The following is a 23,712-nucleotide window of genomic DNA, read 5'->3' as shown; positions in this document are numbered from 1 at the left end:
TGTTGGTCATACCTGAAAGAAGTATTTCTACCAAGTATAGATGCAGATATTGGCTTGTTGATTGGTAACAGTGTGCCCAAAGCTTTGAGCCATGGGAAGTAATAAACAGCCAAGACAATGGTCCTTATGCTTTAAAGACAGTTTTAGGATGGGCTGTTAATGGATCCCTGAAAGGGGCTGGTCACAAAGAAGACTCAAGTGAACACAGTTCGCATGCAGTTGTGAATAGAATTCAAGTTGGACAAAACCTGATTCAACAGTTAACCAATTACTTCAATTTAGAATTCCCAGAAAGAATTATTGACGACAAGCCAGAGAGGTCAATTGAAGACAACAAGTTCATGGAAATCATGAAAGCCAAAGTACATTGCCACTTCGTAATGAAAATGTCCAGATGCCAGACAATAGACCAGTTGCCGAACAGCGACTGAAACGGCTGAAAAAGAAATTACAAAGAGATCCGTCATATCACTAGGAATATAATCAGTTTATGGAAACTGTATTTGCCAAAGGTTTTGCTGAGTCAGTGCCATATTAGAAGAGCTGCCAGGCAAAGAGGGCAAGAAGTGGTATAATCCACATCATGGTGTACGACATCTACAAAAGAAGAAACTGAGGGTTGTATTCGATTGTAGTGCTGAATTCCAGGGGACATCACTCAACAAGGAGTTGTTACAAGGTCCTGATCTAACCAACACATTAGAAGGTGTATTGATACGTTTTCGCCAGGAACCAGTTGCACTGATATCTGACATAGAAAGTATGATTCACAAATGTATTATATGCCGTCGTCAGCGAGCTAACATTGGAATTCAGAAGATGGCTGATTTACAAGTTGAACGGATATCTTCTAATGAACCACCATTCACAAAAGTGGGTATTAGCCTATTTGGCCCATTTGAAATTAAGCAAAGAAGAAGTGTAGTGAAAAGATATGGAGTAATTTTCACTTGCTTGGCAATTCGTGCTGTACATATTGAAATAGCTGAGTCATTGAGTACTGATTCATTCATCATAGCTTTGAGGCGTTTCATAGCAAGAAGAGGACAGGTGAAATACATCATATCAGACAATGGAACCAACTTCATTGGAGCCAATAAACAGTTGAAGGAAGAGATAGACAAATGGAATGAAGCCAAGATATCCGGGTTTCTTCCACAAAAGGAAATTAACTGGAACTTTAATCCACCAACTAGTTCACATACAGATACACACCATAAGACAACTGCTGAGATCCATTACGAAACAACAGCTGTTAACAGATAAGAGTTTACAGACTTTTATGTGTGAAGTAGATTACATAATTAACAGCAGGCCAATTACCAAGCTATCTGATGGAGCTCAAGACATGGAACAACTGACACCTAATATGTTGTTAACAATGAAAGATGTATCTCTTTCACCTAATTTAACCAACAAGACGGATATATACTCCAAAAACAGATGGAAACAAGTTCAATACATGGCAGACTTGTTTTGGCGACGATGGATATAGGAATATCAACCTTCATTGCAAGAACGACAGAAAAGGTTGAGGCCAAAACCCAACCTGCAAGTTGGTGATATTGTTCTAATTAAAGATGACAACACTCCTAGATGTGTTTGGCCAATGGGCATTATAGTCAAGGTTATGTCTGTTAAAAATAATCTTGTGAGAAGAGCAATGGTAAAGACCAAATATAAAATATTGGAACGGCCTTATGATAAGTTATGCTTGCTATTGGAAACAACGATTTGATAGCAATATAAAAAGAATGATAGTAAATCCTGACAGACTAAGAGTTGAAGTTGTGGTACATTAGTATGGATTTACATTGAAGTGGGCCCATCAAACCCACTTTCTCAACCATAGAACATTTAGAAACGTCGCAGAAGAATAGAGTGCAGAACCATCATAGTAATAAAAGTCTGGTGGTATTTACTTGATCATCTTAAGACTATGTACATTTTCAAGTTTCTTTTGAATTTTATCGAATTACTTGTTCTGTATTTTTGAATTTTATTAGAATGTTATCATGAAATCAGACCTTGGCGGCTTTAGAGCACTAGTTTAGTTGATAAAAAGACGGATAGAAGCCGTAAAACGTGTAACTGAGGTCAGTTACTCCCTAGACAGTTACTAATAATGGTCTGATGTAGCTAAGTACCAGTTTAGTTTGTAATTCAGTTAAGAAGTATTTGGAGATTATATTTGTATTGTTGAGGTGAGATCGCCTTCGTGTGTCAATGTATTTCATACTTCAAGATACTGATGATTACGCTACATGAGGGACGAGTAACAACGATATAGTGTTAATTAGAAAGCTATACACATACAAGGGTGTGTGTATACAACACTTACATGTTACTATCAAAAAGGTTTAATGTCTTGTTTGTAGTTGCACAATGTGAATGAGGGGTTTATTGTCAAAATATATACAGGTGCTTGTATGCCTATTGAAACTATACAAAATTCGACCAATGCACAACCGTTTCATGTGTTAAAAGGACATTGCGATGTTCTCATGGAATTGTTAAATCTTGGTATCATTCCCAACTGTCACCAAATTGTACGTTTTGACGACTCGTATGCACTTCTGGGACTTGTAATATTTTTCTGGAAACTGTACAGCAAATCACATATTTTCCTTATTAATTGTTCATAGTTTTTGTAAATTTCAATTTTTATTGTTCATAATTATTTACAGTAATAACATATTTTTCCGATTGTGTGCATGACAGCTTTGCCCACACACAAGAAGACAGGATGATACGTGCTGATATGTGTAAGTATGTTTCATGGATTAATAGGCCACTCCTTTGCTTCAATTCCAACTACATCTCTGGAAATATCACTTGCTGTTTATCATCCATATTTTGATATCCCACAATGTGTCGATTGCGTATCTAGAAATTCTAACTACTATTTCGCAAAATTTGACGAGCCTTGCTTCTACCAGTCATTTAAGTCAACTCCCATATTGTCCTCCACAGTGAAGGTTAATTCAGATATATTGTAAATTACACAGAGGTAACACTACAATACATTTCCCTTCACATTCCCATGTATTACATAACAATCTTTGAGCTGAGGCAGTTATGGTTCTACAACCATCACCAGTTCTCTTGTTGTAAATTGTTTATTGCACAAAAATATTCAAGTTCATGAACTTTGTTTCAACACATTCAAACTTTTATTTTTGTCATGAACAACACCAACATGGATCACATAATCATTACTGCCATGTCTGACAAAACTGTCATGGATGGCACATCATCGCTATTATGTACAACACCAAAACTGTCATGGGCGGCATCATCACCTTATGCTAAAATATGTTTGGATATTTAAAGTAGTAAAAAAAATTCACTTCCGATCCAGTTATACTATACTATACTATTGTGGGGGACGATACTTTGCGGTTATGGAAATGTAACGAAATACAGTATACAAAAATAACTGCTACACAATCACCAATCACCACAGAAGAACGACTTAATGTAAAACTCAGAATTATTTCACTAACGGAAAACCCGCTGGCAATCCGGAGACTTACAACTGGATATCAACGATATAACACAAGAATGATACAGAATTAGCAGTATGCCCTTGATATACATCGATAAACTCTTGGCCGTGTTAGAAAATTAGTGGGAAAACTTCTAAGTGGATGAATATAAAAATTTAAACAAAAGAGCACACTGCAGTGCATGGTTTCTATGATGTTCGCATTCATGTCGTCGTCTCACTTCAGAATCCATATTTTGCAACAATGTATAAGTCAGAATACAGTATTATTGAACTTGTCTAAAATGTAATGAATAAAGCAATTAACAAATATTGCAAGTTTCAATTACAATACTTCACAGATAAATGATTCAGAAATTACTCCGACATACTGGCCGTCCAAGATGTAACGAGTCAAATTGATACATCATCTATGATTAGAAATTTTTGTCCCATATAAAAGTTATAAAAATTGTAATGTTTATAACACATATACAAAGTACACAGTCTGATTCAGTACTATACCGTCATTGCCATAGTTGAGTTTGGTTACCCTGGCCAACTTCCAGTGTTGACGTTTCTCCACATCATGATGTATGAGTACCACATCTCCTACCTGTATTGTATTGGATTTCATCTCTGAGGATGAGTGTCTCTCTCTCAGTGCAGTTAAGTACTCATTAGACCATCTCTTCCAAAAGTGCATCATCATTCCAGATACACGATCATATTGTTTGTTGACATTGTATGAGGGGTCAACATACTCGGTGGCGACATTATTGTCTGGTAATGAGGTTAATGCTCGTCCATTTAACAGATGTGACGGAGTCAATGGAATATCATCTTTGTTGTCCGAGGAAATGTAAGTTAAAGGGGAACCGCTCAATCCCATGGATTGCACCAAAGAATCATGGGACACTATTGTTTATGTTGTTTACAATGTTAATCTATCTTTTGTTATCCATTGTTATTTTAATCCAGAAAGTAAATTTGTTGTGAGATTAGACTTAACTGGAAGGTGCCCCTTTAAGGGACTGTCATTCAACACAGATTCTATCTGAGTTAAAATTGTGACAAGTTCGTCGTCATTCACATAAGAATTTCCAAGGACTTTCCGGATAGTTGTCCTAGTTAGTCCAAATAATGCGTTCCCAAAATCCGCCGTACCAAGGAATAAATTTCCAGGTTGCACGTTTTTCTGCCAGGTAGTTGTTCACTTCAGGTGAATCCATAAGTGTTTTGATTTGGTCCCTGGCAGCTATGTAGGTTGTGGCACTGTCCAAAATCATAAGACGTGGTAAGGAACGTCTAGCCGTAAAACGCTTGAATGCATTCAAAAACGACTTTATGGTCAGGTTTGGCACAAGTTCCAAATGTACTGCCCGTGTAGCGGCACAGGTAAACAGGCAAGTGTACACTTTGGTATCTCTATTGTCACGTTTGATATGCAAAGCACAGGTGAAATCTACTACAGTCACTTCAAATGGGTTAGACGTTTGTACGCAATATCCAGGAAGTGGAGCGGCAATTGGGTCAGCATATGGTTTCCCCGCGACACGTCGACAAATGACACATTTGTTCGTAGCTTGTTTGACAATCCGACGCATCTTTGGTATCGTTGCATTATTAACGTAACTGTTGTCTGTGTTCCACCATGCATCGAACGGGCATGCTCACTGATTATTATTAAAGAAGTAAAACTGATATGAGTGGGCAGTAGTACTGGAAATTTAGTCCCAAACTTCATGTCAGCATTGTATATCCGTCCTCCACATCTGATAATACAATGTTCATTCAGGAACAAGACAAGTTGTTGACACAGTTGTGGCTTCTTTGTTTGTTTACGTTATGGTGTAAACAACTCAGGAAATGTCTCATGTTGGACGGTTTTGACCCATAATGTCTCTGTATGATTCATCTCTTCTGCTGATATAAATTTGCAATAGTTCAAAGATTTGTCCTTCAAGTGGTTAAATGAATCGTAGTACATAAGCTGTGACTCTATACAATCTATTCACATTACTATAATTGGCTGGATCCATCAATTTCCCTAGACCCATATGCATACAAGTTGTGTCATAGTCAGAGGTCAATGGACTCTTTTTGTCTGATCTAGTTAATGGTTTGTTTACATTGTTAATGGATGTAGTGGTATTTGTATCAAAGTCAGGTATGTTGTTGTTAACTGCTCTATCAATGTCAGAAATAGGTAAAAGTGTGCTTTCAGTATGTGTTACATTGGAATGCATGTTGTATGTGATTTGTGGCCAATCTGCAGTATTTGCCAGAAACCCAGAACCATTCCACCACTTTCTGCTGGACTTCAGCTCTTTCGTTGATATTCCTCTAGTCAGTAGGTCAGCCGGGTTCTGCTTTGTAGGCACGTAACTCTGGTTATCTGGTTAAACTCATTTATCTCCTTGGTTGTTTCGCATGAAAACAGGTTGTGGTTTGAATCAATGTTTTGGCTTCAAATGGTTGTAAACAAATTTGCATAGTCTTGTACCAATCAAGCATGCTTAAAGTTCAAGTCGAGGCAAGGTGATCTCTGTGGTGGGTGATACACGGTTCTTAGAAGCAACTATACCAGTGTTTCCATACATCGGATATATATCACAGCTCCATATGCAGATTTGCTGACATTGGCAAATGAGTGTAGTTGATAAGTTTGCTTGTTTACATCCATGGAGTTTCCACCAAAATAACTTCTATTTATAGTAATGTCAGTCAGTTGATGCAGCTCACTAGCAATACCTTTCCACTTAGTAAGGTAAGTATCATCAAGGGGTGTATCCCATTCAATTTTGGGTCGCCAAATAGGTTGAATAAACAATTTTGCCTGAATGTGAACTGGTGACAGCAAACCAATGGGGTCATAAATGCTGGCTGTGGCACTTACAACATCTCTCTTCGTAAGTAATTGATTCACAGGTGGCATATCTACATGTTTATATGAAAGTATATCAGTCTCAGTATTCAATCTCATTCCCACTTCTACATCTTCAGAATGTTTTTTGTTGCTGGAGGCAATCTCTCTTAGTGTGTTGTCATTGGTTGACCAACTTCTCAAATTGAAACCACCTGACGTCATCATTTCATTTGCATGTGAATAGTAATCAATAGCCTCATTGGTGTTGTTAACACCCGAAATGACATCGTCAACATAAATATTGTTTTGTAAATCCCTGGCAATGGCTGAAGTGTTGTAAGTATCTAAATGAGCTCTTACAATAGCATTAAGAATAAAGGGGGAGGGTGTCGCCCAAAAAGAACAGATTTAAACTGATATGTATCGAATTCACTCTCTGTATCGCTTGAATCTGAGAGCCACAAAAACTTGGTGAATTTCCTCTCCTCAGGTTCTAGTTTCACCTGTAGGAAGGCCTTTTCTATGTCACTAGTGATAGCAAGAGGGTTCGAACAAAATTTAATCAATATGAATGTCAAGTCATTCAACATGGGAGGGCCTTTATCCAGGCGTTTTTTGTTTGGATCCCGACACCCGCGATTTAGCGAGGGGGTCACTGTATAGCTAATGTGTTGCAATACAACAAAATAAAATTAAGAAATTGCAATATATAATATTCCATCAGCGACAAAGATGGGTGTATTTCACGGTTAGTGTTTTTAACGAAAATATTTGTTCACTATTTTATAAAATGGCTTGGTAATTCCCATCACCAATTATATATAATGTCACATCATGTTTGCAACATTTTAACTACCGGTAATCCAAAATCACTATGGTGTACTACGGTTGTCAAGATCGGGAGTGTGTTTTTACGTATGGCGACGTCAACATTATCGATTACCTCACAGTCCCTCAACACTGTGATTACTGAGTACATTAAAGACGCGTTGAAAAGATAACCCATTTTGGGCTAGTGCCATTGTCAAATTTCGGAGAGTAGAGGACTTTTTATACTGGATTTAGTTTATTACAACACTTATAATTCCCCAGAAGGAATTAAAATGGTTACACTAACTGCTAAAACACATATATAAAACTTACAAATTTTACAAAAAATACTATCTAAAGCATGACAATGGTTTAAAAAAATAAACAAAAAAAACCTACAATTAAAGAAAAAACTGTTGATATATGTAGGTAAAAATATTGACAAAAAATAGATGAAGTAATAATAATAAGAAAAATAAGCAATATACAGTAAATCAATGAAACATGGAACAAGACTAAATGAGAAAATAAAGTATTTATGTTAATTTGCCAGAAGATATTTCTGTCTAAGGCTAATGTTATTTTTGATAAATTGGGCAACTGGTATTTGTACATTCAGGTTTGTATCACCCATTAATTTTACAAATTGATTGTAGACGTTCCAGTACAAAGTTGTTCGATTGGCATATCAAAATCCTTTATTTGAATAGGACATGTTCTATATATTCACCGAAATAACAACGTTGCCATGTTTCTAGGCATACAACGAACTTGAAACTTTAAATCGTTTGATCCAAGCAACCTGCGTCCTTGGAAATCAAGTCTTATGGCCATTGTGTTTCCGAGCGAAAAAAACAGCAAAGATTCTTGGGGAACAAATATTAAATGCTGTATTTCACACTGATGTGGGATTAGGTGACAAAAGTCAAAACAAATTTGAGGGAATCCGAAAAGGTAACTTACTGCACGTGAATTTCATGACGAAGTTTTCAACGTTCTGGTCATCCCTGTGCGACTGCAGCCTTTGAAACAAAATTGAGGAACTCTAAAAACGTAATTTATGACATGACAAAAACGAACTATTAGTAATGCAATATCACGACGAATGTTTAGAATATTCGCCCATTCTTTCTATGTTTATTTGGCGATATGAATGATTCAGCCCAGCGCTTAGAAAATTTACTGTGAATGGCTTTCCGAGCGAAACATAACGATCGAGGTCAAAAAAAAAACAAAAACGCCCAATCATCCGTTTTTGGGGTGATATATTAATGATTTGGCGCAGCGGTAACATAGCTTATGTATTACAGGCGCCAGGGAAGCAAAATTTGGGACGTAATTTATTTAGACGACAAGAGGTGAGAGACTACTTACCGCGGCGATAGCTACGTTGACTGCAACCCCGATCATAAACCCCGTGTTTATGCTATGAGAAAGTGCAGATCTTGAACGTAGTGCAAATACATTTTTTGATTGCCTAGCATGTCGAACGCAATTGAATGCGAGTGAATTTCCCCGACTAAAGTTTAAATGTTGTAGTTTAATATGGCGGCAGTAACGAAGGCCAAAAGCATTGTTATGCTAATTTGACTTCTGGTTTAGTTGAATGATTTTTTCGAATTTTCTCTGCGTTCAAGTTAGACACGTGAATTTGAACCAAAATGCTATCGGCAAGACTCAGAATACGACAGTGACAGTCAATGAAACGTAATTGAAGGCAAATAAACACGTCAAGCAAAAATCACTGTTTCCAGTCGCGGCGTAAAATGGAGGCATACCATTGTTGACTCTTGAGGGGTATGGAAATCAGTTGATTTGAGGGTGTCACAATAAGCGACAGGGCAAATCGTTTTTATGCTACGAACAAGTAAAGACCTTGAATGTACTTTTAAGACTTTAGTACAGCGTCATTTTTGTTTGATTACCTAACGTTTTTAGGATCATGTGCTACAAGTTACAGAGCACATACCTAAGCGGTCGCCCCTCAGCAAAAAATGAAGCCAAGGCATTTTCGATGTCGAAATCGCAAAACTCTCCATTTTTACGCGAACTGGGAAGTTTGAATTACTAAACAAAGTACAGGACGGCGAAGATGAAATATCCATGAACCAACACATACCAAAAATTATATCTCAAAAGTGGATATTTATGGTGTATATTTTAAGCCTATCCGGACCATAAGTTGGAATTTGTTAGTACTCTAAATATCCAAACATATTTTAGTATAAGGTAGTAATTATTACTACCTTATACTAAAATACGTTCAAAGTCACTTTCACTTTTCACTTTTTCACGTTCACTTTTTCATAGCATAAAAACGTTTTCACCCTCGCTCATTATGACACCTTCATAAACGAGTAATTTCCATTTCCATCAAGGGTAAACAATGGTTCAGTCCTGTACTTTATGCTAGAACGTGAAACAGTTTGTTATGCTTCACGTGTCTATTTGCTTCAATTACATGTTAGTGGTCGTCACTAGAATCTTGCCGACAACGTGTTGGTCCCAATTTACGCCGAGGAAATTAAAAAAACATTGTTTTTCAAGGCGAAAAAGGTAATTAGCATAACAATGTGTTTGACCTTTGTCGCTATTTTCAATTATCTTTCATTTTTTCCCACGCTACAGTTGGAAAATTCATGTGCATTAAATTGCGTTCGCCATGTTAAGCTATCAAAAAAAGGTATTTGCGCTAAGATACGTTCATGGTCTTTACTTTGTCATAGCAGAATCACGGTTTTCAACCTTTCTTACTGAAAATAAATATGTTTGGGGTCGCAATCACTATAGTCATCTTGGTTATTAGTCCCCGTTCGGACGAAGTCCGAAAGCGGCGACTATTAATTTGGGTTCGTTCCGTCCGTCCGTCCAACCTTACGTACGCCTGCATGGAGCTATATCTCGGACACCCTTTGACGGATTTCATTCAACCCTTACATGAAGACAATACATAATGTTTTACACATGCGCGTCAAGTTACTTTATGATCGGAGGAAAAATGGCCGACTGGTGGCCATTTTGGATGTAAAATTTGCTATTTCTGATACCTAAACGTGTCCACAGTAGTTTCTCGAAGATGACTGGCCTAGTTATCTCTGAGAAACAGCTCCAGACATGTAAAAATGACGATTTAGCACTTTTACATGAAATTTGGGCGTAAAAGCACTAAATCATAATTTTTTACAAATCCATCTCCTATTACAGCAAGTCTCAGAAGTATTGGGGCAGCCAATTTGCAAACTCGCTAGCGAATCGCTAACTGCTAGGGTTTTGACTAAACGGTTGGTCGAATCTCGCTGGCTCCGGTTTGTGATCGCGTCCACTCTTGGCGAGTCTATATTGCATTTTGGCTGGTTCCCGCCTCAAGTGTCATGGCGTACCAAGCCACAAGAGGCCGGTAACTAGTAACGGTTCTGGCATTCTGATTGGTACATCACTTTCTCGTTGCTTGTTCCATTTCCCTTAGTTACCTGACGTCAGCGCTTACGCTCGTGGCCGTTCAGGGGTTTCCTTTTACTTTCGAAAGTTGGGCGAATAAAAAGAATTGTTTCTTTTGTTATAAATTTCCACAGAACATATCAAATCTGTAAATCTAAGCAGGCAGTATGTATGAGCGTGGCTTTATTGTAGCATTACAGACACGTTTACGCAAAACGGAACTTGGAATGTTTTCAAATTACGTCACCCAGTCGCGTTCCTTCCGGCCTGAAAACCGGCCCAAATGGAACAATATGGCGATTACTAGTTACCTGCGTCCGTTGTGTCGTCACCGGAAGCGCTGTCCCAGCACAAACGACGTCTCATTGACGCTGCAGTTCGGCGTCTTCTACACCGATCTGACGCATATCGCGCTAGGTGTGCCGGGAGTTTGTTCGAAATTTCGAACGTTTCGTAGTCAATCGTCGATTGACACGTATTTTACGGATATATTAAATCGTTTCAGAGACATGTTTACTAAATAATGATAAATGAAACTTAGAAAACTTGTAAGAACAAACTGGGCCCAAATCGCGCAAATTGCAATAAGTTTACGCTGCTAGAGTCTGGTTCGGATGGAGTTCTACGCGTGATTTTATTGCGCTCAAGGACGTTCTATTTTCGAACTAGTTGAAACCGGAAATAACGCAACTACTTTCGAACTTCAAACACAAATTTGATTATCGTTATTATGTGTTAGTTTCTGTTGTTTCAAAGATTGAATTATTTATGACAATAATATTTCACTCTATAAACAATATTTCACTAAAATATGTGATTCAAAGGCAACCCAAATTGTAAAAAGCAATATCAAGTTCCGCGTTCCACTGTTGTAAAGAGGCGGCGGAGCGGAATTTTAGCCAAAATCGGCTAGTAAGGCGTCATATGACACAGGTTTGTGCTTTCGCTGGTTACCAATCAGAATGCCAGAACCGTTACTAGTTACCGGCCTCTTGTGGCTTGGTACGCCATGACACTTGAGGCGGGAACCAGCCAAGTTTGTGCTGGGACAGCGCTTCCGGTGACGACACAACGACCTGCGTCCTACCTGCCATTCGCAAAGGACGCCGGGAACCAGCGAATATTGCATTAGGGGACATAGAATGTTTTTACGCATCCTCAGGCTTGTACATGTCTGGATTCCCCTGAATGATTTGAGCCCGAAAATGGCCACAGTCAGCTGGCGTGATGATATTATAAATGCGATTAATCTACCGATATTTATTATATGAAGTTAACCTTCTTGAACACTGCTTGAAACCAAATAGACAAGTTGAGAAACAGTTTCCTACAAATCAGGGAGAAAATAACAAACTTTCACACTCAAACGATTCGTTGAGGTAAGCCAACCGCTGAAAAAAATCGACCCCATTCGTCGTTTTTGTGTGGACACAAAGAACATAGAAGACTTTCCCGGGCATATTTCAAAGTGAAACCACCATCCAATTGTAAAGACCGTCGCTGTTTAGCTCATAAAGTATGAGGATCGTCCCCTACTCTTACATACACTCGTCTTAAGTGGGCGTGACCGCAAGACGGCGCCAGCGAGATTCAAAAACCAACCGTTTAGTCAAAACCCAAGCAGTTAGCCAATTCGCTAGCGAGCGGAGGCGTTAAATTGGCTACCCCAATAGTTCTGAGACTTGCTGTAATGGTTTCAATCTAATCTCAATGACTTCATCAGCATCAAATTGATATGTCAGATCACAAAATGTTGGACGGGGACAATGACTTGTTCACCAAACTGCAAAATGTCCTACTCCGATCATTGTTTATTGTGATTAAAAAATTCACACAATACAGAAAGGCCGGGGGGGGGGATTGGCACGAGAGGGCGCCATCCGATCTGAATGGAACGTTTCGTCGCCAGTCGTCCGTAGCCCATCGTCAAAGCAACAACGTCCCGTTTACAAACAGATTAAATAATTTCAGCAATTTCTTTACAAAAAAATTCTCAACAAAACTTAGAAACATTTCATTAACAAATACAGGCTCCAAAATTATGTCTATTGCAAAACAATTCAACCGACAACCAGTTTGACGCCACAGTTTCTTGCTGGAGCCTGAGTTCTACGCGTGATTTTATTGCATTCAAAACTGTTCCATTTCAAACTGCGCATGCACACACACTGTGGTTTCTCGAAATGCATACTAATTAGGTAACTTGTCACTGATAAAAGTCACCGAAAACATTTTGAGCAATTTTGAGCAATAGTACTAGAGTGAAATTTAAACGTGCCTCTGCATTCTCCATGAATATCACAACTTGCTATGATCATGGCAAAGAGAAAACCTGTGCTTACTTTCAACAGTTAGCTGGAGTCCGATCGAAAACGTGTCTCAAAAAATACTTTTACATTATTTTTCCAATTATTTTTTCAGCTCGTAACGATAGAATCAGTCAATTTAGAACTAACATGTATGCTATCGGAAAGCATTTTGGCACAATTTTACTGAAAAGACGAGTGTTTCATTGCTCATGAATATTAATTTATGCAAATGAGACGATTATTTCAATCAATCGTGTCATGCAACTCCCCCCCCCCCCCGTGAGAAAGGCGACAAACTAATTTTTCACAGTATCGCGCCCAAAAATAATCGTCTGAATTCTTGTGAGTTGATTTGTTTATATTTCATTCGTCCATTTAATGGTTCAATGTGCAACAGCAAACACAACTTTATTTTCCTTAATCAAACAAAAACAACCACATTCCTCTCCAAAAAAGTCACAATTTGATGAAGGAAATCATTCTGATCTAAACCAATCAGACAATTCAAACAAAACAAATAGTTATCAAAACTCAGCTGCCAGTCACTCTGCCACTTCCATTAATCCAATCAGATACCTCGGATACTTCTCCAAATTCAGCTCCAGACAAGGTTATGCTTCAAATTCAACACCAAGCCAAGCAGATAAATTCTTTGGATTCATTGGACATCGCAGAATTTAATCCCAAAGAGTCTAGAACACACTAATTGTTATCTAAACTAATGTGATAGGTATTTTTGATGGTTAAAAACCTTTCACTTAGGTAACCGGGATTCGGTCGTTTCCACACTAGGCTGACAAAAAACACACAAAGCTTCATTCATGTTCCCAAACGATTCTCTCCAAGTCCCTGGTTTTCACCCGAGACAGCATCAAATCACTCTTTATTTCTTGTCACTCCTTAACCAATTACAATCAGTATAAGAGACTCCAAGGCCTTGCCTTCAAACAAACAACCAATCACATGAAAGTTTTACACATCATAATCAGTTAATTACTCGTCAAGCTATCTAGAAAAAACACTACCAGGTACTATATATTGTCAACACTAACTAATATTTATGGGGTAATAGTCTTGCACTAACATTCCACAAAGATACCACCTTAGTTAGAATCGCAAACAAAATTGGTTTAGGATTACAGCTACTGTATTGTATCTTAAAAACTGCAGAGTCATAAGATGTTTTTGGTTGATTTCGACCAGCTCGCCATCTGGTCTTGTCATTAACCTTTATCAGTATATGTCATGGCAACCACTGTCAAACTGACTGAAATATAAATCATGACACTAACATGCTCAATGTTCTCCACATAAAATAATTTCATGTGTAGCCTCCATACATTTTTATTGCCACACTGGCACAGGTTGCTGGCATTCATTAACTGCATAGCTATTAATAAAATACACAATACACAATTGCATTTCTCATTTAGGGTGTATCATTTACGCATCTAAATGTGTATCTCACATACTTTGTATCATACATGTAGTATTACTATTTAAATGCTGTTCATTCTATAAGTAAACAATTTATTCGCATGCTCACATTATCTACTTTTAACTATATCATGAATTAAACTACATCAACATTCTGACTACAATTAACCTCAAAATATTCTATGTTTTGACATTTTAAAAAATATCAACATATATCTTTATAAATTTGTCGTCCATTCCATTTTAACGTTTCAACCAACCTTTTGAGATATGGATCTGTCACATTTATTTACATGTAATATAGATTTCATTTAATTTTGCCTGTAATTACATTTCACCTAATTTGGCAGATTTGGACAATTACAGAACCAATTTTAAGCATTTCAAATTACATTACAGCTTTGTGAACTGAACACTAATTATCCAGGGATGGGAAACAATTATCTTCAACAAAAACTTGTTATAAAACTAAATGTGTGTGTGTATATATATATATATATATATTGATACTTTCATAAATATCCAACCCTTTTTACCCATTGTGAAGAGTTTGGAGCAGATTTATTTAACTTTATTAATTGTTGTTTGGGGCGCAGCTTTTACAGCTGGGAACGTTCCAATCGAAACGGAACACCTTGCTATATTTCTCATGTTCTTCTCTAATATACATCTTTCATTGTTTACAGATTCAAGCACATGTTGTCGGAAAACTCACAGCACTAGTGTCAATGATGTAATATTTTATATTGCAATTTTTAAAAAATTTTTTTAATTAAAATTCATTAGTAATAACTAATAAATAAATGGTCAAGTGGTTCGTAGTCGAAGTAAGAAAATAGGTTAAAGGGCGATTGTCGTCACGTTGCGTCCTATTCGATATGGGACTCATAGCGACGTTGTCACATTATAATCTAGTATTGGTAATTTGTTACCTGCAGTGTATACCACTTCAGATGCTATTGTTTTAAACAAAGAGTTAGTTAGGGCTTAGGTTGAGGACAGGTCGCCCAGCTGTACTATTAGTATGCAAATTTCTTTGTTTCTGTTTCCTCGTGGTGAGCACTGAAAGCAAATTCAAGTTAGTCTCACCCAGAACACAGTCCTGGAAGGTTGTTCTTCGGCAACCACTTGCTGGGGTTTTGTGATGAGCCAAGTTCTGCTTTTTGTATGGGGCACTAGGGAGGTGGCTCTATCTCTAGTATAAGCCTGGGCCAGCTTTGGAGCCTATGTTTTCAGATTTTCTGGCAGGAACTGTACAAAAAAGACAGTAGCTTTAACTAGCTATTGTGGGTATTTAGGGCCAGCACGTCAGAGGTGTCTTGTCACGGGCGCTTGCAACAGGATTTATGGTTAAGGGAGATAGGCTTGGGTATGGTTATATACTAGTATAGAAATATAGTCTTTATTTCTAACCCTACCCAAGCCTATCTCCCTTAACCATAAATCCTGTTGCAAGCGCCCGTGACATTACCGGAGGATACGCGTGGTCTCACTTGGAACTGCGTTCTACGTTACCGGAAGATACGTGTTGTATCGCTTGTAATAACCTACTATATAACGGGGAATTACGTTACGTTACTGGAAGCTTTGTAATGTATTTTTCAAAGCTACACGTTACATTATATGAATTTTGTGTACTGTACATAAATGTGTAATTTAAGGCAACTATATTATACATTCCAGTAATTGTCTATTCAAAGGCTAAGTAAAATCTGAAATCATTCTTTCTGTAATTTTCTCATACATTTTGCGCTAGCAGTTTAATTTTTCATTAATGGGCAAACAAATCCTAGATTTGTAAACAGATTGTATTTAATTCCCTTTCCTTCTCGAGCAATTAAAGTTATTCGTTTAATGTTATCTAACTCGTAGTGGTCTTGCGGTTTGATGGATGGATCGAACACTAGGCAACATAGTCAAAATTGTTGGCATCTCGTATGCATGACAGACGTATACAACGCGTGTAAAATATGTTGTTTATTTACATGAAATTCGAACACGCGCTGCGCAACGACCATCGCACAAGTTAACAAAACAAAAAATATATGTTACCGTAACCCGTAAAGTTTGGTTAACTGTTATTTAAAGTTCGATTTACTAAATGTGGACGTTCAACAAAAACCAAAATGCATGTTGCCCGTAACTCGAAGTTCTGTTAAATGAACACCGAGTTACAATTTGGGCGTAGTTCATTTTTGTAACTCGAACAATTCGGCATCTCGTTTGTCAACTGGTGGTTTGCGTTTTGGCTCACAGTATTACATCACCCACTGCCTTTCATGCTAGTAATAGCTTTGGCCACAGTCCGGTGTTGAGGAACTGTGCTTTGGCCTATGTCAAACATTATCGTTCCCAAGTGGCTGTTTGGGCCGAAGCTTCGCCCAATTAAAATGATATGGTTATTTTCCCCATAGTCCCTTTAGAAAGTGATATATAGACTGTGATTGGCCGAAACTTTGTATTACTTGAAACCAAGTATTTATTAACTCATAACAACCTAGAGACATTAAGTTGTGCATACGAGAACGGATACGTAACTGCTTTGTGCATGACCTCCGCGCGAACCAATGACGTCATCGGTTGCCTGGTCGTACGGCAGTCGTTTTGAACGTGATCAAGGTGACTGACTCATAGTTGATTTCCGAGAGCTTTTCTCGCTGTCAATTTTGATTAATTTTTACTGACATTGATAAAACGTTTTATATTAGAGTGATTTATGATGAAATAAGAAATATTGGATGCATTTTAGCTGATATTTATACTCACCGAAAACGCATGACATTGATCTGCTGAAAGAGGTCGGCAAACAGGCCTGGTACCTCAGCAGAGTGGATGGAAATAGCGAGAGCTCTGTCAAATGTCTGGGAACTAGCTACTAACTCAGATTCCGGACGTGAAATGACATAACAAATGTTATTGGATAGTTATAGTTGCACGGATTTACATGGTTCTTGTTTCAGTTACGTTCCTGTTGTGGGCGCTTGACACCCGTGAACGTAACGCAAACGAAATTAGAACAACACGTTACGTCCCCGTTACGTACGCAAATCTTAAACTCTCTCCTACTAGAGGAGGTTAAATGTTACAAAAGAAAATTACAAATAAAAATTAATCAAATTGCAATGGCTGTGTTATATGGGTCTGTTCATGCTTTCATCACACCACAGTCCCTCTATATCTATATCTATAGAGGAACTGTTATCACACCTCTTCTGGAAAGAGGTTGTGTTCTTGCAAGGCTTCGGGATATGAGGGGCTGAAATATATTCTTCCACCTGTGCAAAAATAGTAGAGTCAAAATTTCCCATCGTCCTTTGCTGTGCCAGGCAATTTATTATGGTTGACGGCGTTGGTAAATGATCTCGCATTGGCTAATTGTAAACCCGTTGCTGCTACTGACAATTAAACATTATTGCTCGTATTATAGAGTAACTGAAAAGTCTGGTCATGATCAAAAGAAAAATAATCATCAAACAGTGTCATCGTACCATAGTTTCTTCAGACACAACGCAAATTGGCAAAATACAACCAAAATCCGCTCACAATTTCCGTTCATGGTAGAAATCGATCAACCAATAGGAAACCAGTTTACTTGTAGACTTCCCATCAAGCGGCTTACATTTGGCGCCATTTTGATTCAAACAACTGAGGCAAAAGGAGGGGAGAAAACATTGCAATTTCTGATTAATAAGTGGGTAAAGCCCTCTGAACTGGGATTGTAGCTTGCTCTTTGATTTGTTCAGCTTCGATCTGCTATATATTTGTACACTTGTACTGTCAAGTGAAACCCAAACCTTGCAGTAAAAGGTAAGAGACTATATGATATGTACACCATCAACGCAGATATTTAACTTGTTCTGTGAGAAAACCCTCCGTTACCAAATAAGGGTACCCCAAGAAAAACGCAAGAATATCGTTTTCTTTGGTCATTAACACTTTCCTAAATTCACCGGCTACCATCTATGCGTGATGCGCCGATACTGTTACCGGCAAACATTACAAATATTTCGATTTTACATCCGTGTTATGGCGATTACTATTGCATAGTACTCCCTTGACCAAACATTCGAAGGACAATGGAATTAAAACAAATATTACAGTTTAACGCAGTATTAGTTAAATTGTACCATCCTCATATGAAGAATCTGTATTTGAAACCACCTACTATTCCAGCTAAAAAAATCACAAAGCCAAATTGTATTTAAGGGATTGACCATCAGAAACTGTGTGGGAGGTGCTTTAATTTATTCGCAAATATTTTTTTACCTTCACCTTTTTTTTCTTAAAGATGTTGCCAGTGTTCTCCCCAGGAATTTAAACCACTGTGGCGGACTAATTTGCATATCATTTGCATATCATTTACATAATAATAGAGATTGACCACCAAAGCATATTTACATCCACATAACAAACAACATATATTTTCAAAAACAATGTGGCACATATTTATTTGTTTCATACAGTGTTATAAACACTATTCTTTTGGGATATTAATGAGCTCAGTCACAGTGCAAATATTTTTTTCTATTGGAGTCAAAATATTACGTTTCACAATTTAGAAGAGTTTGAATTTAAAAATGAAAAATTGTCAAATCGAAATGGAAATGCTGCAGACTATTAAAAACAAACAAACAAATAAATTGTAAAAGGCTAAATGAAACGCATTTGAAACGTTTCAGCCAGGAATATGTTCTCGACTTCCATGATCCTATTTACTACAAAAACATTCTCCTTCAAAAAATTGTTCATTATTCGTATCATCAGCTTCTACAACGTTTACATTTACAGTAATGAACGAACAAATAAAACTTCCAAACGATCATCAAAGTTACGACGTGACTTAACTTACTTCGCGATGTTATACACTGGTTATATCAATAATTCCTCATACTCAGTCATGCCATGAAAAAATGTTACTTATTTTTTTATATAAAATAAACGTAAAATTTGAGCGATTATTTTTGATCACTTGATCGCTTCGGTGAAAAACAAAGACCGCCATGATAATTGTGATGTATTAGTTGACCGGCATGTGTCCTTTGACCCGATGGGTCAAAAACGCCATTAACCAATCAGAATACCGCATGGTAATGCCGACAGAACCCGAAGTTTTCCGAATGGTAGTGATCATAAAAATTACATTGCGGAAGTAAAGCGATGTCGTAGCACGATGTGTTGGTATGGATTTCAGATGAAAACTGCATGATGGTTTTCGAAATAGGTGATAAGCAATTTTTAAAAGGTAAAAGAAGTCTTGAAAGAAGAGTTTTTACATGATTCACGATGATAAAAGTTCAAATGTATTTTACCCAATCACGCAATAAACACGTTTTTTTCTTGAGTAGCGTAAACAGATCGTGAACTCCGCTTTGCCCATGTTATATCGGGGTGGAATTGATTTTGAAAAAATGTTAGCTTTCAATCTAAAGACTGCGTCGATCGTTAAAGTATTTACTTACGAACAAAGAGGTGCTAATTTTACAAAATTAACTTGTATTGTTTATAAGCCACTACCACATCATGCGACTACGTCTATTGTTTACAAATTATAATCCACGACTGGCAGGATGTGTGTCGGTCGGTACGTCGGACAATAGTCCTGTCGGAAGCGTGGCAAGATCCTAGCTACGTATTTCTTTCTATATTTCGTAATACAGTTCACAGGATGAACAATGAAAAAAGCACTGTGGCTGTCTTAATAATCACCGTGGCGGCTCAAGACCACAGTGGCGGGCAGGAAAAGCAGCGTGGCGGTCCCGCACACAAATTGAATGCTGGGGAGAACACTGTGTTGCTATATTGTCTAGCCCCTCCAGGTTTCTGATCCTAACATAACTTAAACATTGATTTGAAACGTTTGTTCTCACTGATCTCAACAATTGTACGAAATAATTACAAAGGTTCTTTAAGCACCCCACCCCAATTTAATTCTATATGCCCCTCAAATGGTCTTGCCAAGAGTGGCATATACTATTAAATTAGGGTGGTGAATAGTCGAACTAGACTACTAGAAATTCACCAAATATTAATACTTTGTTTTTTAAACAAAGTAATCTGTCTCAGAACCATGGGTGTTCAACACAAATTGAGCAAAATTGCATTTATTTGTTTGTATTGACATGTGTAAGTACCTACCAAACCTGATCGACAAGCCCATATTACTATATAGGACTACCAGCTCCTAAAACTCGTAGCACAGCAGATTCTTTCAAGTCTGTGTTAACACTGGACATGTCAGGGTTGGTTCTTATAACAAAATTGAAGGCAAAAATTGTATCCTCATTATACCATATTCGTCCAATTTAACGCCAACACCCATCCCGAGTGCCCTTAGCTCCAGTTTTGAGGGATTTTGTTATTCAGGATCCCATTCAACTAAGCATACACCCCTTTCGAAATGTCACAAATTAAACAGGCAAGTCACGAAACCCGGTCATTGAATGTTTTATCTTTCTAAATAATTAATGTCCATTCTAAATGGGGTGTGAACAAGTAAACTGCAATTCAACATGGTCAAGAAAGGTGTTAAATATTTCTTCCACACACATTCAAAATTTTGTTGATAAAATCAATTTAAACATCGGTAAGGGACAACATCAAAAGATCGATGTCGGATAGAAAACTTAATTCCTTTAGTTTTTTCCCAAACCCCCCTACCCCCCACTGAAACTTAATTGATAAATATTGACCATGGCGTCAGACTACATTCACTATTAAATACAAATTGATAATCCGACAGTAGTATGGCATAGCAGTTGGTTACCGGGTGGGTGTAAAAAGACTTTACACTCGGACCAAACCATTTTCTCGTCTTGGATGTGTTTTTTTTTTTTATTTTCTGTTATTTTTGGCTATGATTGGATAGAAAAAAACGAATAACAAATACTCCAAGATTTTTTTGACTTCATTAAAAAATAAAATCGTTTTTGTAGGATAGAAACTTTTTGAGGTCAAAACCCCCCACCCCCAAACTAAAGCAAATAAGTTTTTTATCCGACATCGATCTTTTGACGTCGTCCCTAATTTATTGGTAATCGGTAAAATGGCATCAAAAAAATTCCCTGGAAATTGCATCAGTACAATACAGCATTTTGATTGGTTAATAAAAGACCCATCAGGTTAGAGGGTGTTGTAGGACAAATTATGCAGAAAAAACATCATGGCGAAAAGAGTTTTAGTACAATCATGGAGGTAAAAGAAAAGAGTTTTAGTACAATCATGGAGGTAAAAGAAAAGAGTTTTAGTACAATCATGGAGGTAAAAGAAAAGAGTTTTAGTACAATCATGGAGGTAAAAGAAAAGAGTTTTAGTACAATCATGGAGGTAAAAGAAAAGAGTTTTAGTACAATCATGGAGGTAAAAGAAAAGAGTTTTAGTACAATCATGGAGGTAAAAGAAAAGAGTTTTAGTACAATCATGGAGGTAAAAGAAAAGAGTTTTAGTACAATCATGGAGGTAAAAGAAAAGAGTTTTAGTACAATCATGGAGGTAAAAGAAAAGAGTTTTAGTACAATCATGGAGGTAAAAGAAAAGAGTTTTAGTACAATCATGGAGGTAAAAGAAAAGAGTTTTAGTACAATCATGGAGGTAAAAGAAAAGAGTTTTAGTACAATCATGGAGGTAAAAGAAAAGAGTTTTAGTACAATCATGGAGGTAAAAGAAAAGAGTTTTAGTACAATCATGGAGGTAAAAGAAAAGAGTTTTAGTACAATCATGGAGGTAAAAGAAAAGAGTTTTAGTACAATCATGGAGGTAAAAGAAAAGAGTTTTAGTACAATCATGGAGGTAAAAGAAAAGAGTTTTAGTACAATCATGGAGGTAAAAGAAAAGAGTTTTAGTACAATCATGGAGGTAAAAGAAAAGAGTTTTAGTACAATCATGGAGGTAAAAGAAAAGAGTTTTAGTACAATCATGGAGGTAAAAGAAAAGAGTTTTAGTACAATCATGGAGGTAAAAGAAAAGAGTTACAGCTGGTTTAAAATCAAAGGTTCCATGATTATTTCCGCCGTTTACTCAGTGATTATAATGTTTGCTTGTTAATCTAGCAGCAAACAACAAGTTATCGAATTATACTGTAGGACGGGAAATTTTCACGCAATGAAATTTTTGTGTGAAAGCAAATTTTGTCTAATTTGCATTTTCCTTGCAGACGAATTATTTCAACTTTATTATTCAATGCCTGTTGATAAGAATGAAAACCAGTGGTACACTTCCACTAGTCATCACACGTTCGAAGATTTTCGCTATTGTTACTGCAGTTCACACTCAAAAATACGTATAACAATGCATCAGTATTTAGACACTGTTATCATTCTGTATGTGACATCGTCACGGTAGTAGCTGCGGTCACTTGAAAAACAAAAAGCGTCTGGCCAAAGGTCATTGTTTAAAATGGCGTCACTGAAACTTAAGTTGCGTTCGTGAAGACGAAGTCTATGATTGTTTCAATTCAGCAGAAGTAATTGAACTTGAAAAAGTCGTGATTGAGGAGGATACCGTATTACCCCGGGCACGCGCCCCTCCCTGGGCAAGCGCCCACCCCTCTGTTTTCACAAAAGTTACATGTTGGGGACATCCTCGGTTAAACGCCCAGGGTGATTTTTAGCCAAGAATTAGGTCAACAATAAAGTTGTATTTGTCAAAAACGAACGCGTTTGATTTATTTAAATAGTGTGTTCGTTACGGTAGTTCTCTTTTTGGAGTGTGTGGTGGCCCTGAAAAGGGCCGTTTTGTTTGTGTTTTTACGTAAAAACTCTTTGGAAGAGCATCGCCAGGCGATGGACGCGGGGCTCTTTGGCAACGACCAAAAACGTATCCGTGTCCAGCCATTGGTTGGCCACGTAGAGGTCAAAATACGCGTTCTATTTTTACGCGTTAAGTTTGGCTCTTCCGTTTCACCCCCTCCGGAATGTTCTACTTTCGCAGCCTAATCGCAGGTTTTTTGAAAAACGTCGAAAAAACACAAGAATTAGTGGAAATGTTTCTATTTGGGGCGGATTATTGATAGAGGATAATGTCTTTATTACAAAAATGCTGAAAAAATGTGAGTTTTTGCCTTAGTTATTTTTTTATCGGCGAAAAACTGCGAACTCGGCAAATTTGGTTGCACAACTTCCCTCTATCATATACACCCAGCGACACCGATGCCAGCTGACTGTGAACGGGAGCTAGCACTTTTAAGACATTGCTACTTTCTTTCCATCCCTCATCACAGCTATGGCATTACGGTCATGTGGATTATTTTTCTGTCGTTGAAGAAAAACACATTTTGCCGACCTCAAGTCCATTACGATAACCATAATGAGGCATGCCGACGATGGGAACTTGTTGCATCATAATTTTGTCTTGTGTGTGGGTGCGTG

General features: G+C 37.5%; 3 protein-coding genes across 3 annotated transcripts in view; 1 reads left to right on the top strand and 2 right to left on the bottom strand.

Annotated features, from left to right (window-relative positions):
- Positions 1-3,968: 3,968 nt before the first annotated feature.
- LOC144357874 (uncharacterized) lies at positions 3,969-4,379 on the bottom strand. Its single transcript, XM_078011910.1, has one exon. It carries the CDS (start codon positions 4,377-4,379, stop codon positions 3,969-3,971), a length of 411 nt encoding a protein of 136 aa, XP_077868036.1.
- A 235-nt stretch (positions 4,380-4,614) lies between these two features.
- On the bottom strand, positions 4,615-5,094 carry LOC102803548 (uncharacterized). Its single transcript, XM_006811176.1, has one exon. The coding sequence runs from the start codon at positions 5,092-5,094 to the stop codon at positions 4,615-4,617; it is 480 nt and encodes a 159-aa protein (XP_006811239.1).
- A 12,859-nt stretch (positions 5,095-17,953) lies between these two features.
- Positions 17,954-23,712, top strand: part of LOC102803664 (sister chromatid cohesion protein PDS5 homolog A-B-like) — a 112,285-nt gene continuing 106,526 nt past the window's right edge. The window contains exon 1 of the mRNA XM_078011793.2: positions 17,954-18,157. The gene's annotated coding sequence lies outside the window, so the exon portion shown is untranslated. The remainder of the gene's footprint in view (positions 18,158-23,712) is intronic.

This window comes from Saccoglossus kowalevskii, chromosome 4 (genome assembly GCF_978046115.1).
Source record: "Saccoglossus kowalevskii chromosome 4, keSacKowa6.1, whole genome shotgun sequence".
Classification (NCBI taxonomy): domain Eukaryota; kingdom Metazoa; phylum Hemichordata; class Enteropneusta; family Harrimaniidae; genus Saccoglossus; species Saccoglossus kowalevskii.
The sequence above is the reverse complement of the archived record's forward strand: the minus strand, read 5'-3'. Positions and strand labels throughout refer to the sequence as shown.

Coding starts and splice junctions, on each gene's coding strand:
- LOC144357874 (XM_078011910.1), bottom strand. CDS start 4,379: ATGGGATTGAGCGGTTCCCCTTTAACTTACATTTCCTCGGACAACAAA.
- LOC102803548 (XM_006811176.1), bottom strand. CDS start 5,094: ATGCGTCGGATTGTCAAACAAGCTACGAACAAATGTGTCATTTGTCGA.